The sequence below is a fragment of the Ixodes scapularis genome, unplaced genomic scaffold, assembly GCF_016920785.2.
Source record: "Ixodes scapularis isolate PalLabHiFi unplaced genomic scaffold, ASM1692078v2 PGA_scaffold6__148_contigs__length_123643588, whole genome shotgun sequence".
NCBI classification, from domain to species: domain Eukaryota; kingdom Metazoa; phylum Arthropoda; class Arachnida; order Ixodida; family Ixodidae; genus Ixodes; species Ixodes scapularis.
In genome coordinates, this window is record NW_024609881.1 from 83,637,037 (window position 1) to 83,653,658 (window position 16,622).

The 16,622-nt window shown below is 48.0% G+C and overlaps 2 protein-coding genes across 2 annotated transcripts in view; both read right to left on the reverse strand.

Moving 5' to 3' along the window:
* LOC120837807 (unconventional myosin-XV) overlaps positions 1–14,053 on the reverse strand; it is a 41,552-nt gene extending 27,499 nt beyond the window's left edge. Inside the window, exons 1-8 of the mRNA XM_040207402.3 lie at positions 13,920–14,053; positions 13,089–13,452; positions 12,580–12,737; positions 11,515–11,650; positions 10,507–10,735; positions 4,778–4,871; positions 4,627–4,677; positions 2,645–2,765 (exon numbers count right to left, since the gene is read on the reverse strand). Coding sequence (XP_040063336.3) covers positions 2,645–2,765; positions 4,627–4,677; positions 4,778–4,871; positions 10,507–10,735; positions 11,515–11,650; positions 12,580–12,737; positions 13,089–13,452; positions 13,920–13,937 — 1,171 coding nt within the window. The 5' untranslated portion in view covers positions 13,938–14,053. The remainder of the gene's footprint in view (positions 1–2,644; positions 2,766–4,626; positions 4,678–4,777; positions 4,872–10,506; positions 10,736–11,514; positions 11,651–12,579; positions 12,738–13,088; positions 13,453–13,919) is intronic.
* A 246-nt stretch (positions 14,054–14,299) lies between these two features.
* The window catches only part of LOC8043069 (unconventional myosin-XV), a 62,424-nt gene continuing 60,101 nt past the window's right edge, over positions 14,300–16,622 (reverse strand). The window contains exons 33-35 of the mRNA XM_042294836.1: positions 15,917–16,194; positions 14,494–14,707; positions 14,300–14,349 (exon numbers count right to left, since the gene is read on the reverse strand). Coding sequence (XP_042150770.1) covers positions 14,300–14,349; positions 14,494–14,707; positions 15,917–16,194 — 542 coding nt within the window. The remainder of the gene's footprint in view (positions 14,350–14,493; positions 14,708–15,916; positions 16,195–16,622) is intronic.

Consider the following 16,622-nt stretch of genomic DNA (forward strand, 5'->3'; position numbering starts at 1 on the left):
ATGCCCGTGAGCCTGTATGATTTATCACTTTTAAAAAGTATCCCATTCACTATACGGAAGTTTTAGAATAACGCACGTAAGCGCTTTGGGTAACCTAAAAGTAGCGTCGCGATATAAAAACTTAGGCAACGCTAATTTTTGCTTACTCAAAGTGCTTGCCTGCGTTACTCTAAGACTTCATTAGGTGCTTTCGTAGACCGCGTTTCCCCTTTCGCTAAGCTCTCCGCAACGAAGAAGCCGCTACTGCGCCTGCGCGCCGATGGCCTTAACTGTAGAGTTCTGGGTATCGTAGCGGGTTGCGAAGGAGCGTCGCGTGACTTCGAAAACGGTCTACGAAAGCTCCCTGTTATTGTACAGATCGCGAAACCGTTAGCGCAAACAAGTGATTGTTAGTTTTAGCTGTTTGTCTACAAAAAAATCAGAAGACTGCCATCAATATTACTAGTGTATTTCAAAGTGCTCATCTGGGCCACTAACCTAAGCGGTAAAATGTGATACCTTCTAAAACCATTTCGAAGTAAAATTCGAAAAATCGCCAAGATCGTGTTCGTGGTAACGTTGTCGCGCAGTGTATATAGTCCATTTCGTAATTGCACATTTTGGGGACCATCTTGAAAGAAACATTTTAAGTGGTTCAAGTAGAAATATATTTCCTTGAAGCTTGTCTGAAAGTATTGCATATTTTAATAATACGTTTACAAGCAAAAATATTTCACAACATAACTGAATTGCTCGCCTGCACCTTTTTATTAATTGCATTAACATGATTTTGGGGCATATTCTTAAGCAGAAAAACTGCGCAAACCAGGATTAGAACGATGGACACTTTTTGCGAAGAGGTTGAGATGCGCGGGGTTTTCTACCAATTAACGGGTTCAAACGGGACGAATTCAAACGTAAACTATGTCTTGGCTACGGGTTCAAATATGAAGGGCGTTTCGGGAACGGGTTGAAACGGGACAGGTTCAAACGGGAAGGTTGTTTCGGGAATGGGTCGAAACGGGACGGGTTCAAACGGGAAGGTCGTTTCGGGAATGGGTCAAAACGGGACGGGTTCAAACGGGAATGGGTTGTTTCGGGCTACACCCATCACGACGGGTCGTTGTGGCGTGCAGTAGACCGTGTCCGGAATTCAGTGCCATCTGGTGACTCAAATGGCAGTTTAACTTTTACCGTACTAATGGCGACAATGGACCTGTGGTCTGCAGTATCTTATGGGGCACCGTCACTTTCGCAAGTCAACGGTAAACGAGAATGTGCACCTCACTGTACAGTTCTTTTTCAATCTCTTTCAATGTCAATTGCGAAAAAGATGCAACCAGTTAGAACGAAGCGCCAACCCACATAGACGCCTTGATAAAGTTCTATACATCATGGGTCTTTGAAGCCGAGTGTGTGCTACTAACAGATTGACTGGGCCCGAGTTAGAAATGAACGCTTATGCAGCTCTTGCATCCAACTCCTGTTTCACGTCGCGCTAACGTCTAGAATGTATAGGCCTCGAATCATCTGCTTGGAAGCATCTTTAACTTCTTCCTTCATCACTAAACGGAAGGCCGCAATTAGTAAGGCACATATGCCATTTTTCAGACGATGATAGTGATCAAAGTGGCCAGACCTAATTCCGGAAAGGGTCTATAGCTGGCAAGTGTCAACGCAGGTGAGGTAAGCGCAGCAACGGCGGCACCTATTGGAAACTTATACGCACAGTCTTATCATTTAAATTTGTGTTTTTTTTTTCAAGTGTGAAGTACAGCTGTGACGCCCTGAGGCGCTCCCGAGGGTGACCGAAACAGTTCTGGTTTTGGTCATCGTTGGGGGCTTGTCCCTCCACACTTCTGGCTTCACCTGTGGCGGCGTCGTCGCCTCCAAAAGCTTTCTATCCCTATATATGGTTCTAGCAGATCGTTCCGGTAACCCCAATAAGACAGCGTTTTAGGGAACCGTTTTTGCCCATCCGATACGGTGCGGTGGGCAGTCCGGTACGAATTGCGCATGTGAGAGTCTTCTACGGTAGCGCATGCGCAGTTCGTACCGGATGTGCGAAAACGGTTCCCTAAAACTCCCCAAGGACGCCCGATAACGATAGGATGCAGCGCAGATGCGGAGGCGGCGGCGGAGTCCCGAGTATCGTTATTGGAGTCATCGGGACGATCTACTGTAAACTTCTTAATGAGAGCCTTCTTTAAATCCACGTTTTCTGTCGGAAGACCCCCCGCGTGTAAGCAAGAGTGCCTATGCCTGTTGCACGAGGAAGAACAAAGTAAAGGCGTAGGCTGATTGTGAACGAGGTTCTGTTGCCTCATTTGAACGCACACTATAGGCACACACACACAAAAAAAAGTCTTGTTTCTTTAAGCCGCAGTTACGAGGTATACGCCATTCAAAAGAGTCTGAAGACACTGTCTGGGAAGTGCATCTTTCTTATACGGCGGTCCTGTTACATTGGTCATGTAAAAAAAAATGTTTTTAGACATGTTCGAAGCCTACATGTGCATGAAGAATTATCTGCGCACATATGTATCTTCGAAGATAATTCTGTCACAATGTTCGCTGCGAGAACCGTGTCTTTCGCACCACGTTTGAAGCGGGACGACTGCGGCTTTGAAGGCAAGGAAAGAGTCGCTGTCGTCGTTGCACTGACCTTTGTCCAGGCCCATGCATCGCTGCCTGAGTAGCCGGATGATCTCCCCTTCGCGGAAGCTCAGCAGGGTCGACTCGGTGGTCACGTAGTCGGCCACCGCCCGGACATACTCCGGAACCTCCTGGAGGGCAAGGGACACGCGCGCAGTGAAACGACTGGTTAGTCCCCTTGTGTCTAACACGGGATAGCACAGAAGGACACGTGCGCACGACTGTCCCTTAGCAACTTTGATCTAGCGCCGCAGAACCCAGGGACCGTTCTTGGTATCTATCTCGCTTCCCCCGGCGCATTTCAATCTGGATGAGCGTTTAAGAGGCGGCTTGTTTGCGTGTAAACGGCGCTGCGTGATGCGAGTTAGAGACCTTCAGATTTTTAGTCGTACAGCAATAGTCAAGTTTGCTGTCTACAGGGAGACACCAAACGCCATATCAAGGCAAACTATACTTACCGCCGCCTAAAGCACCATGCAAGCTAGAAAAGAAAATTAGTTTTGTCTTTAGCAAGTGGGACATAGGGAAACTCTCTCATAGTGGAGTAGTTCTTAATCATCCCACCGCGCAAGACTGGTTTGTTCTCGGCCGCTCACACCGGACTACCAAAGGAGTCGAGTTCCTCCATCGGCGAAATGTCGGCTATAAACCTAAAACTTATTATCAACTTTTTTTTCGAGTTCGTTTAATTAATTTTTGTAACCTCTGAGCCTCGTATGTAACGCACACTTGGAGTTAGATGCGTTTCTCTAATAAGTTGTTAGCAGCGAGACGGCCCAGCGAACTGACACTGCGGGGTATCAATGAGGAGAGTCGCAATCTCGTCCCGGGCAAAGCGTTTCCTGCCGCGCGCATTACTTGAACCCTAAGAACTGGCCGCGAACGCCGGAGAGGGGACTTTGTACCGTTCACGCTATGTAGACAGATTCTTACAGCCGCAGCCGCCGCAATAAGCGTAACTGTCGGGCATAAAAGTTGGGACCTAAGACAATCGACCACAGGCGAAGACTGCCTATCGGTTCGTACAACTGCAATGGTAGAGTCCCATTGGCCGAACAAACAACAAACACCGCTCTCAAACATGAGAAATCTAGCGCCTTGTAGACCAGAGCTGTCTTCTATAGCGCTACAGCCTGTTCACAAATCATTTTGCCACTGGATGGCGACCACCCAAACGTTCAAATTAACAGGTTTGTTTAGCATGTTCGCGAAAACAGCGTTTCTTGGATGTTTGTCCAGTAATAAGACTAAGAGCTACGCATAATCAAGTCTATCTAGTTCAAAAACAAAAACAAAACAAAAAATATTGGCGGTGCCCTTTTGGTCACACAGGGGCGGATCTAAGGGGGTTGCATCGTTCATTTTAAGGCTCTCAAGGGTAAGTTTTTTTTTTCTTTTATGAAAAATAAAGGATCTACACTCCTTTTTTTTAAGCTAGACCCGTTAATCACAACTGGAGAAATCATTGTAGAACAGGCTTTCGGTAGGCAAATGTTACTGTAGTCCTGTATGTACTGATAATTATACCACAAATATCTGCAAGAAAGATAATAGTTAACGAGAAAAGAGTCAAAGTACAGGCTAGCTGGTGGAAGTCAACCATTTCGTTGTTTACCCTGAGACTGGGTTTTTTTTTTAATTAAGACCTGTCTGTTTTTCTGTTACTTCTGCTCTTCAAAAAAAAAAACCGCAGTCTCAGGGTAAACGACGAAATGGAAGATAATAGTTGTCGTTAAGGTCACATGATGGCTTAGGCCAGCCAATCGTAGTAAGGCACCACCGGCGAGGGAACCCTGTTGTGGCGATGACACTGTATACTGTCCTCTCGATCGAAGAACTTTTGCGTCTAGTTTTCGCGTCTCACCTTTGCACCTTCAGTTTTCAACAAGCTAAAAAGTTACCCTCGCAAAAAAAAAAAAACAAAAAAAAAAAACGTATATTACGTTAAGAAAAGTTAACCGCACCAGGAAAGTAATCAAAATGTCGTCTCACCTGAGTCCCCTCGAGAACGAATCGACGCACCAGAGCTTGGATGTGGGCCGCCTGGAACCAAGGCAAGACACCGACTCAAGCACAGACTCCGAGGCAAAACGAGCACCCCGGACAGAAGCCGGTTAAACTTAGAGGGAGTAAAAAAACACACCTTAGGGGAGTAGATGGTCATCCAGCCGCCATGCCGGAGCAGGAGCTGCAGCGTGCACGGGCGGGACGCGCTCACGTCGGCGATGTCTTCGAACCTTCGCGATGGAAGACCAGGAGGAGACAAGGGTAAAGAGAGAAGATTGTTTACTTTCGGAGAACGGGCCCTCTACTCCGTTCCCGTCTAAGCTGACAGTGCGGTGGAAGCTACACGCCCTCCGGACCAATCAACAGCCTCCCTTGCATCACCTGACACCACTCTCTACGGGGCGGGAGAGTAATCACGTGGCTAAAGATAAACATGTGGTGAATGGTCCCAAGGAGCACGAGTAGCTTCCACTGCACTGTCAGCTCGGACGGGGTATAACAACATCGCTGCGTGTGATCGGGCTTGGTCCGCGGTCTCCCCCCAATTACGCGGAGTGCCACTCCTCGAGAGAGAGAGAGAGTCGTGCCCTAGATGCGCGGACGCTTCTTCTTTTCCCGGTTGTCGCATGCAATGGGCCCTGTGGGTATCTGACCTGTTTTGAGTCTTGTCTGAGCGCACTTCGAGAGCGGGACAATTATGCAGATTATATTCTCCGATCTCCGCCCAGCAGACAGTGCGATAGAAGCTGCGCGTGCTCGTGGGTCTTTCGTAGATCTTTCGCCACGTGACCACGCTCCCACCCGTACCCTCGCGTAGATATCGGGGTCACGTGATTCGAGGAAGGGGGTTGATTGGTCCGGCAAGAGCGTAGCTCCCGCCCGCACTGAAGGCTTAGGAATGAACGGAGTATACGTATACGCAATGCTTGGCGTCTCGGGTGGACGGCTGGCAGCGAGATTGCGTTCCGTTTTAGACTTGGGAAGTTAGCCCCGGTGAGGACTTCGAAATGCTATCTCACGGAGGCTATTTTAAAAGAAGACAACGTTAACTAGAGTCATCTTTTATTAAAATTTGAAACAGAAAACGAAAAGAGATTTCTTTAAAATGTTAGCGATCTTAGGACGACATTAAAATACTCGACTAGATTAAACCGGGAAGTTTGGGAGTTTAAAGATTACTTCCTAAATGTATCCGGCTCTTTTCTATTCTTGAATAGAAAATTTGTAAAATGTCTTCTTTATAGTAAATCACCAAACATGTCAAAGGAAACAAAAACAAAATATTTTATTTATTGCACCTTTTAAAAGAGATTGAAACGCAATTCCTTTTACGAAATTTTGTACCTTGTGTCCAAAAGAAACGCTGCAGATCAACTCGTAGCTCGTACTGCTAAAGTACATAAAAGATATTCGGCAGCTCAGACATCCTTGGCCGCTTACAATAGCACGCACGAGTAGAACGAAAAAACTAAGTCAATTGCATGCAAAATTCCCCTCCCCCTACGGGCCCCTCTCCCCCTTCGGTAGCCTGATTTCATAGATCACGTAACAGATACCCTGCAGTGAACTAGATGCTCACGCTTTCGTCCACGGCGCAGCTCTAATCGGCGTTCTCATTGCGAGAGGGCCTGAAAAAGACCAAGCAGCTAAAGAGCTGCGTGCATTCGCGCTCGCACCTTTTCTTGTGACTTAGACAACGTGTGTCGCTGCGTGTAAAGAAATGTGCCTACATCACATCCGTGCGTTGGTTAATGCATACGCCGCACTGATTCCCACAGTGAAAACGACCCACTATGGTGTACAACCATCAATGTGCGGTGTATTGCAGCAGGATGGCTACTGCCACTATGGCAAGCAATAGTCGACGTTTTATAGTTTAAAGTGTATGCCCCATGTTAAAAAAAAGTCTAACTTTTTTTAAAGGCCCGTTTGCCTTGGAATCTCTTAAAATCTCCCACGACAAGAGGACACACTGGCGCCATATATTGGGTAGCGGTAGAAACTTAACGATCCCGCATATAACAATAATAATAATAATAATATCTTTATTTCCACCAATCTTGATGGGGGAGCCCGAGAAAAAAAGCTGCGATATGCAGCTTGACTTGTCCTCGGTCTCCTACAGTGGTCAACGGCAAGCATCGAGAAACAAAGATGAAAATCACACCAAGTACCATTTCTCTCGCGCATCATTCTTTCTTTCTTGCCTCGAAAAACTTTAGTCAACGTTATAAACGACGCTTTCTCATAGGTATTACGCACATTTGACCTCGAAAATCCCGCAAAACCTCCGCTCTTATGGAATGCAGTTCCAAGGTCACCGCACAGATGGTGCCAGCGTGTCTGTGTGTTCTCTCGTCCTAAGAAATTTTAAGGGGTTTCGAGGCACTCGGTTCTAAGGAGAATAAAGTGTGTGAACGGGCCCTAAGGCCACAAAGTCACTCCACTATTTTTTATCAGAAACACGCCTGCACTTCTGTTTCTCGAAGAGGATGACTTTCTTCCTATGAACCGTACAATGTATGTGCTCCCTTTACGTTCTAAACTTCAGACCTTTTTTATTCTTTTCGAATCAGTATTTTTTTCCTGCCTCCTGTACGTCTCCGGATGATATGAGATGAAACATTCAATCTGGATTCTTGCTGCGCCTAGAGTTTATATAAGCTCTATTATCTCTCAACTAGTCAAAGAGTTCAAAGACTGAGACCTAAGCTTTGCGTCTCAACGCATATTCGGACCAAGGACTTTTTTTTTTAACAACAAGAAAGTTAGAAAAGCAATAAGAGCTGTTTTAGTTTGTATCGTCTACGGTAGTGCAAGTAATCAACAACACGTAGCGCCTTTCCCCCTTTCCCTCGGGAAGCTTTCACTCTTTCCTTCTCTCCACCAGTCTTTTCCTCTTTCATTTCGACGCGAGCGCATCCTAGAGCTCTAGGTGGTTTTGATCCTATGCTCTGTTTCATACTTAGCGTGCAACGCTGTGAAAGCTACTGGCGCGAGCGCGTGGCTTCATCTATGGTTTTGTTTGCGCGAGAACGCGTGCAAATGATCAACGAGATCAAGCCCCACGCTCGCGCCAGTAGCTTTGACAGCGTTGCACGCTAAGTATGAAACAGAGTATAGGCTGCCCTTCCGCCAAACGCCGCTACAGGTGATTACTGGCAAACCCTTGCTGATAGGTGTTTGCTGCGCGATTTCGACCGCAGTTTTCGCTCGGATATGAGTTGCCGTTGTCGCTGACGTCTTTGCGACTATAGGTGTGTCTTTCCATTGCTTCACGTCTGGAGCAGGCACGCGAGTTGGGCTTCGGTTGTGCGTCTGCTCGACTCATTCCGGTTTAAGATCGGACGCAATCTTCCGCTTTGCAAACATTCATACAATAAATAGGAAGTGTGAGACAGATCGTCCTAATCTTATTTCCTCTTCAGCAGACAGGAGCCAAGGCGATACGCGCGCACACGTTATGGAATACGTACGAAGCTGTGGTCTTATACTGCGAACGGAACTAAGTGTGGTTCCGATGTCCCCGACTCGCTCCTTTTCAAAACAATTGACAGCGAATTTCATCACTTCATGCGCCTTTTTTGTTTCTGCCTTTACACGCCGAAGTGACGACGAGCTGAAAAAAAAAGTGAATGAGCCTTTTGTAAACGCAGTCAAATGATTTAGTAATTACGCCACGCTTAAAGCGGTAGTTGGATATCGTTTCTAAGCGCAAAACACGACATACGCTCTACCCATAAATAAAGCTCCGGCGGGCGGCCGGTGACGTAGTACGTATACATATAGACCGTTTTACTGAAAGAGGGCGAGAGAGAAAAGGGGAAAGGGCTACCGGCGCTTTCCCCCTTTCTGATTGTGTAGAAAGAGTGGAAGTCCTGGATGAGAGGCTTCGCCGGTGTTGGGTGTCTGCTGTGCCCCAACTTCGTTCGCGCTTTCTTTTCGGTTTTAGACTCGCAAACTTAATTAGAGCCAGAGGCTTCGATGGCAACAGTCCCCCGGTCATCGGGACACCATTGCTGGGTCATAGGGTGCACGAATAAAAACAAAGCATAGAATACTGTCCGAGGACATATGTAGCTTGCAAGGAATCCGGCAAGGCGAGAGCGGCTGCAATGTCTTTGAGCTCCATCGCTTTCCACATGACCTTTGTCTCCGGCGGCAGTGGATTGCGTCCGTAAACCGAAAAGACGTCTCCTCAACGCCATCCTCTCGACTTCGCTCGGAACATTTCGTTAATGGAGCGCGCACCGAACGCTGTACCGCCGATGAACATGGGGTACGCTCGCAATGTGCGTGCGAGTTTTCTCGTGATAACTGCTGTTTCAGCTTGTAAAATTTTGTAACTGAATTTATATTAATAGCGATAATTTGCAGTGGTGACTGACTCGATTTTATCATCTACAGCACTTAGTTGAAGGCTCATTTCCGCCCCCGGATGAGGCTGGAAATTGTTGAAAACGTAATTCTATTGTTGTTGTTTTGTTTAATCGCGATCTTCTGCGCGATACCAGAGAGCCGGCAAAAGCGTCCTTGGAGTGCCGCTGGTGGGTTGTTTCCGGTGACTGAGGCGCTTTGAGGCGCTTGATAGTCGCTGCAGGGAACGTCTCGTGTGTTGAGATCTGTGTTTTCGAGCCCAGTGTGCACGTTTCTTTGTTTGGGTCATGGCATCCGCCAGTGTGGCGACGGGGGGAACAGCGGCAGCGAACGTGCCAGCTATAAAAATTGGAGCTGAGAACACAAAATATTGCATCAAATAGTAAGATAATTCGTGGTGCTTCGAGGCTTTCTGCGGTTCGATAAAAGTACATCTGGAGCGTCTTCGTCGTTCATCCACAATGAAATATGAGAACACGGACACGCAAGATAAAAGCAGCAGAGCAGGACGATATGTAGCAGCTCCGGGCGTTTACAAAGTTAATTGAGGTTCCCGTTTCGTGTATAACTTGTTGATTACAACTAAAAGCGACTAAGTTGAAATAGGCCCATTGCAAGCAAAAATGTATAAATGGTTCATCATTTCCAGTCATGCGGAAAGCAATGGAGCTTAAAAACATTCCAGCCGTACTTGCCTTGCCGGATTCCATGCAAGCTACATAGGCCCTCGGACAGTATTCGACGCTTTCTGCCCTTATTCGTGCGCCCTATCACCCAGCAATGGTGCCCCGATGACCGGGGGACTGTAGCCATCGAAGACCATGGCTCTAATTAAGTTTGGGAGTTTGAAACGTAGAAAAAAGCGCGAACGAAGTTGGGGCACTGCAGACGCCCAACACCGGCCAGGCCTCTCATCCGGGACTTCCACTCTTTCTGCACAATCAGAAAGGGGGAAAGCGCCGGTAGCCCTTTCCCCTTTTCTCGCTCTCAAAATGGCGCTACCCACGATAAAACGGTCTATACATGCCGCCGGAAAACGCGAAACCGCGACACGGGAGGGCACAAATGGCGGACGGAAGTGGCGAACCGAAACCGGACGAACGCTCAGTCAGTCAGTGGTAGTAGCAAGGGAAACTTTCAAGAGAAGTGGGAGAATTTTTCTAGAGGGTGAGAGCCTGTCGGAGAGTCACTCAATGGCGCTACTTTCAGTATAGAGAAGCTTTAGGACCAACTTCGATAGATTAGACTTTTTAGCATTTATTTCAGTTTTGCTTTGTTTCTTCTTGGCAAATTTATCTTTTTGCCAAATTCTGGGGCGCATGTGCGCCTCTGCCAAAATAAATAGCACAATGAGCGGGAGGTCATTTGCCAATGACAATGACAATGACCTTCCGGTCATTGTCACACGCTGACCAAACTGTCATTGTGCTTGCGTTTACGCCCTCAGAATCGCAGATCGCAGGCGACATTGGGTTGAGGCACACGTACCTTACGGTGTCGAGAACCTGTAGCTGGCCCGGAGGGTCCCTCCGGACAAGGCGGACCCCGCTGTGAGCAACGGCCACGAGGTGGACGTCGGGTAACTGCCGACCGCCCGACGCCGGGAACATGCGGCTGAAGTAGAGAGGGAGTTCCCGCGCAGCTTCTACGAGACTCCTTTGTGTCTGGAGACCCGTTCTCGTGAAGGCCTCGGGAGAAGGGCTCACACCCAGCGAATCTGGAAGAAAATGAAGATTATCGTTCTTATGAACATCAGAGTAACAGAGTACGACTCGGCCGGATGCGGACCAAACTGCGACACCGACGTTCATAGTCGCGGCAGTTGGAGGATACAGTCATGTACTTGACTTTAGATGAGTTGCGAATGTGACTTGTGGACGTGTTTGTGGATGTACTATCTTAATCACAGTTAGCGGGAACAAATACGTGCGTGGCATCGGGTACTATCAGAGCACTCTAACGGCCTGGTGATGCAACTGCAACTGGAGTGACGCACAAGGGCTGCAGTGACGCGCCGGGTATTAGAGAGAACTCTAGTAGTATACGATGCCACGCGCTTCCGTCTTCAGAAGATAAAGTTATTCCGAGTATGTCAAGGGAAGTTTTGGTGTGTGTCCTTTCAAATGTAACCTAGAATAGGATTCAAGAGGTGTTTTCTTTTTCGGCAGAATCCACCCTGTGAAGTACCCAGAGGCAGATCTAGGTGGCTGGAAAATTTTACAGGTCTGTTGAATGATGAATTGTGAATGCGGCTAGAGATGACATATTTGCGAATGGGAACTGGCATACTAATGAGTGGTTCGTGATGGTTCGCCGGCTTGGCCTCGGTGGTTCACGGTTAAGTCTCACAAACATGCATAGTTTGTCTCGCTTATAGTATCACAATATTACTTTATTAGATCTTAATTACTATCAGCATAACCCTATTTTATGCTTTCTAGAAGTATCCTTACGTGTTCACAAGGCGTCGCCACCATCGAAGTAAACAATACATACCGCATAGGGAACGTAGCCTAGCAGCTTCGTCATCTCGTAGCCTGATGCACGCTGCTGCGAAGACGTCTGTCACCACCTGACAGAAGACCATGTGGAGGGCCTGCGGTTCCTGGAGCCTTTCTCCCGGTTGAAATACCTGAGCCAGGATGATGGTTCAGATTCCAGAAACAGGGCTTACTCCGCGTTGTGAGTCTCTATGGAGTCTCCGTAGTACTCCTCAAGGTTTAGATAAAAGTTAGATGCATGATGTCGTACGCGTACATCGTGATCCGCGAGCGTATGTTCACATAATGAGTCTAACAATCCATTCAGTGACACTATTTCGTCACCATACATAAAGGGCAGAGAGAACGAAAGAAACCCCCCAAACCACACAGGGAGCTTCCAAACCTTTACCCTCTATATCGTTCCAATAATTCCAATGAATATACCCGATAACGAAACGATTCATGCAGAAAATGTCGGTGGAGTATCGGGTGTTGTTATCGGAGTTATCGAAACAATCTACTAAAACTCCCGTGTAATAAAGCCACTCTAAAAATAATGCTGCTTCCTTCGCCTTCAAATTATCGTTCATAGAAAAAAGCTACGGTTAGTGTCGCAAAGCATGGTACTCAGAAACGTCTTCAGAAATGCGATTGGCCGGCGCTTATAATGGCTGTTGAATCTCCCGCAATATTGAGGTCGATGTGACTCTAGCAGCCCCTGTGGCCGTCCAAATGACACCGTCAAGCACTCAAATCATTATCCGACCGAGTAAACATATACCAGTGACTTTATACGGCGCGAAACCAAATTCTACGCAGGACAACGGAAGCGAACAAGGAGTGGGCACTGTGCAGTGCAGAAACGTTGGATGTAAAGTGCTCAAGATCCTCCCATGCCCGCCATCACTTGCGTTTATTGATAGTTTTTCAATTGCCAAGCTGCGGATTATGCTCCCGCGAGCTGGCCTTCGCCAAGTTTTGATCTTCTGTTTCTGTTAAGAAACCAGAACTGGACATTTAATAATCCCGAAAAGTCTCCGGGGTATTTTTCTTACGTTTCTTATTTTCAAGTTCGTACCTCTTTCCGGATTCTCAGTCTCCACTCCACTTTGGTATAGGTGAAGAAAGGGGCGTTGGAAGCCGGGTACAGTCGCGTCTTCAGGTTGTCCCTGGCACGGACAACGGGAGCCGGGGGTGCCTCGTCGACGGGTTGTAGAAACTCAGAGCAGTCCTCAACTAAAACACCGAAGGTAAGCGAAAAAAAAGGAAATTATGAAAACACACAAATCGTGAACTTGACAAAGTCGCGCCACAACAACCGATTCCTGGAGCGAATTATACAATCAAATAATCAGCAATACCCCAGTTATCGTTACTTTATGGACAGTCCTTCATGATACAAATCACGAAGATTGTGATTCAAATGCACAGATGCAAGAGCGTCGCTCTGAAGTAAGTATGTTTGGCATACCCAAGTATTTGCTCGTGCTTTCTGCAAAGCGCCACCGGTACTGTACTTTCCAGAGTGCTACTGTGACTTCCACAATGCTATGCAGAACTCTTGAGACGCAGAAGAAACAAACTCACACTCAATCGCCTCCGCTTTGCTGGAGGACAGCCCGTCTAGAAGCTTCTCGGTTTGCATCGGCATAGGTCGTTCCCGGTGTCTAGGCACAACAGGTGTGGTGGCCAAGTAGCAGCTGCTTGAGGCCGCTACCGACGAACAGCCGGACTGACCCGAGCCTCCGCGCTGCGGATGCTGTTGCTGCTGTTGAAGTTGCTGCTGCTGCAACTGTTGCTGCTGCAGTTGGTGAAGGTGCTGGAGCTGTTGGAGTTGCTGGAGTTGATGAAGTTGTTGAGCCTGTTGAAGCTGTTGGGGAGGCGGTGGCGGTGGTCCTAGGCCCGCTCTGTCGGCGGGTCTTGGCGTTCTACCGGTCATGTCTCTTGGGACCTGGAGAAGGAAAAGGACGTGAGCATCGGGACTAACGTAGCCATTTAACGAGTAGTTAGACACAACGAAGCGACAACGCGTGAAAATCTCTATCTCTTGTTCATTACTCAGAGTGGTCAGAAAGATATTTTTCTAAGCACAGTTCATTCTTCATTGGCACGTGCGCTGCATTTGTGCCCAACATGAATGAATGCTACAGTCCCCCATCATAAATGCTTACGTGTGTGAGCATCTGTGTTTTTGTGACCTTTAGTGGTAACATGCCTACAGAATACATTGCATTTTCTAAGTGATACTCGCACGTGCTGGCGAAGGCGCGTGTGTTGGTGGACAGATGAAGCCAAACAATGCATAGGTTAAGTGACCGCCAAAGCATCGTGTTATTGACCCGGCTTTTGGAATAAACATCTTGCTGCATTAGTGTGTCTGTGAGTTTATAAATGAAAATAAGGGGGGGGGGGGCGAACCTGTGAACGCCTCTCCATCTTCTTGATCTTGGACTTCACCAGGTTGTCGACCCGGAAAGAGTGGGCTTCGGACGCAGCGTCTTGCCATCCCAGCTGCCGCTCAAGAGCCAGCTTACGATCTTCCCTTAGTTTGCTGCTACCTATAATTAAAAAAAAAAATCGCGCTTATAGTGCCCTGAAGTTGATATTCAATCTGCCTAAACATTTGCTTGTTGACTCAGAAAGAACCGTCAATTTGGTTTTCCTTTTATGATGCGTTTTGAGTCAGATAATCATCATAGGCCAGGACGCCTAACTTATGTTTAGTTCAGGCACCCAAAGTTCAAGAAGTATAGGGGAGTGAAGGAGGTAGGATTTCACGCACATCGACCACAATTATATTACGTCGAAGGTGACCTAAAACCGAAAGATGTAACTCGGCTGCTGCAGGCTGTGAAAAGAAGGCGGTCAGCACGATTATGCACCTTATAAGCTGAAAGAAAAGACAAGACCCACGCCCCCACTTGACTTTTTGTGCGCTCACTTCCTGGACGCGTAACAAGGTTATAGGCTCGAGGTTGTCGCACGCGCTCACCTCCACCGGGGCCAGACGCCAAGGACGGTGGCGGTTCCTCCTGTCTTCTGCTGGAGGTCCTCGACCGTACGCTGTGGTCCATGGTGAGTTGCTCCAGCTTGGCCTTCATCTCCGAGCTGATGCGCAGCTTGCCCACGCTGCCCGGCCGCGTCTCGCCTTCAAAGGCCCGGATCGGTTCTTCCTCGGCGTCCCCGCGGGTGCGCACAGAGTCGGACTGCAGCAACGATTTGCGGTCGGAGTCCGACTCCTTAGAGTCGCTCAAGACTCCTTACCAGGAGTGGTCATTAAAGACAACTTCAGCGAAGACGCACGATTGGAGCAAGACAAGCAATGGTTAGCTTACGTATGTTTGTAAGTGAACACGTGGAGAGTTTTGTAATTCTGCGTATCACAATTGCGCATTGGACGTTTCTTTTCAACATAAGTGCCGATCTTGCGCAGAGCTATAAACTCCAATTAGAGACGCGAAACGCTTGCGGACAGCGGTTTCTAACATTTCGTTTAATCTGGAGAGAACCCTCCGAACCGATCAACAACACTAGACAGATTTTCACGATTCGCTGCCATAACCTCGACAACCAAAACAGCGACTCGAGAGATGAAATCCCAGAGCTCCCAAGCAAACAGCTGATGGCGGAAGTTGAGAGGTTGAATCCATCCCTTAAAACAGTCTCAGTCACGCGTTACCTCGATGTGGTGAAAACTAAACGACTACGCCTATACACCGCATCATGCCTCTGGCATCACATCAAAGCCGTGGCGCTGGCATAGCAATGGAGCACGCGCAATTGAATAGTTTTTTTTTTCTTTTAATAAAAAAGGTATATGCGCAAGCACAGTGTTAAATAGCTTGTGTGGGAAAATGCGCTTGTACGTAAACAGCCGGTAAATTCCAAGCGAACGCCCTTCCCGAGAGATCGCCCACATAATTTTTTTTTTTTTCACTTTTATGTGACCAGAAATTGAGAGAGAGGAGGAGACAAGAGCACAGGGGGACGTCAGCACGCCGAACTCTGGTTGGAGCGAATAGTGGGTAGACCCAGAGCTGAACGCTGGACGCGAAACACTAGACGCCGGCGTTCGATTGTCAAACGCCGGCGTTCGACTGTCAAACGCCGGCGTCCAGCGTTCAAACGCGTTTGAAGAGTGAGTGGAGACAAAGGCAACTAGCTTTACGCCTACCCCCTAATCATTTTAGTCAGAGCTCGGCGTTCTGATGCCCCCGCTTCTTAGAGCTCAACTTCTCGGGCGCATTCCTTCAGCATGAATGCCCGTTTAGATTGTCGAACGTGTTGGTGACTAAACTATGAAAATAAAAGAGGGGGGCCATAGAAGACCGTACAGATCTGTATTGTCTTACAAGTTTCCCTTTCATTTTTCGTATATAAGGTGATCGTTGATCCGGGGGTTTCAGGGTATATACCTTGGGCGAGCCAGTGTCCGGTCTCTGGGAGTCCGGTATCATGTCCTGGATCTCAGGAAAGTCCACCAGGTCCTCCTCGTCGTCGAGCTCTTCGAGGTCGTCGCTGCTCGAGTCGTCCTGGAGACCCGCAGCGCGACGGGCTTCGCGCTCCTGGCGCTTGAGCCGTTTGAACTCCAGGAAGGACGTGGGCTGACCGGGAAGACAGTTGCCGGACTCGTCGCGCGGCGGAGGCCAGCGCCACTTGCCGATGCGAACCGTCTTGGCCCTCCCGTACACATCTGCGCGCAGGAAGGGAAGAAGATTAAGCGATGTTTTCCCTGTCTATACTTGATTTTATGATCTCTGACAGATTAAAAGAAAAAAAAGCTAGAGCATGTAAAAAGAAACTGAGTTTAGAGCAGACTTCTGTAGTCTTTTGTCCCGTGTATTCGACTGTCGCACTTGAATTAATCTAAAGTAAACGTAAGCAGATTTTTTTTTAACGTGGATTGTTGCAGGGGATGCGGCGAGCCACCCTGTCGCCTGTTATCTGTCCAAGACGGCGTGACGTCATCGTCGGCATCTCCGCTTCAGCTTTAGTGGCGAGAAAGGGTCATCTGACCCCGCAGTTGACGTAACTTTCGGTGATTTTAGCCTCCGCTTCCGTGCTTTCCTGCGCTGGGCGTGCAGCAGCAGGCAGGGCTGCGGCCCATTTTTTCATTCGCGA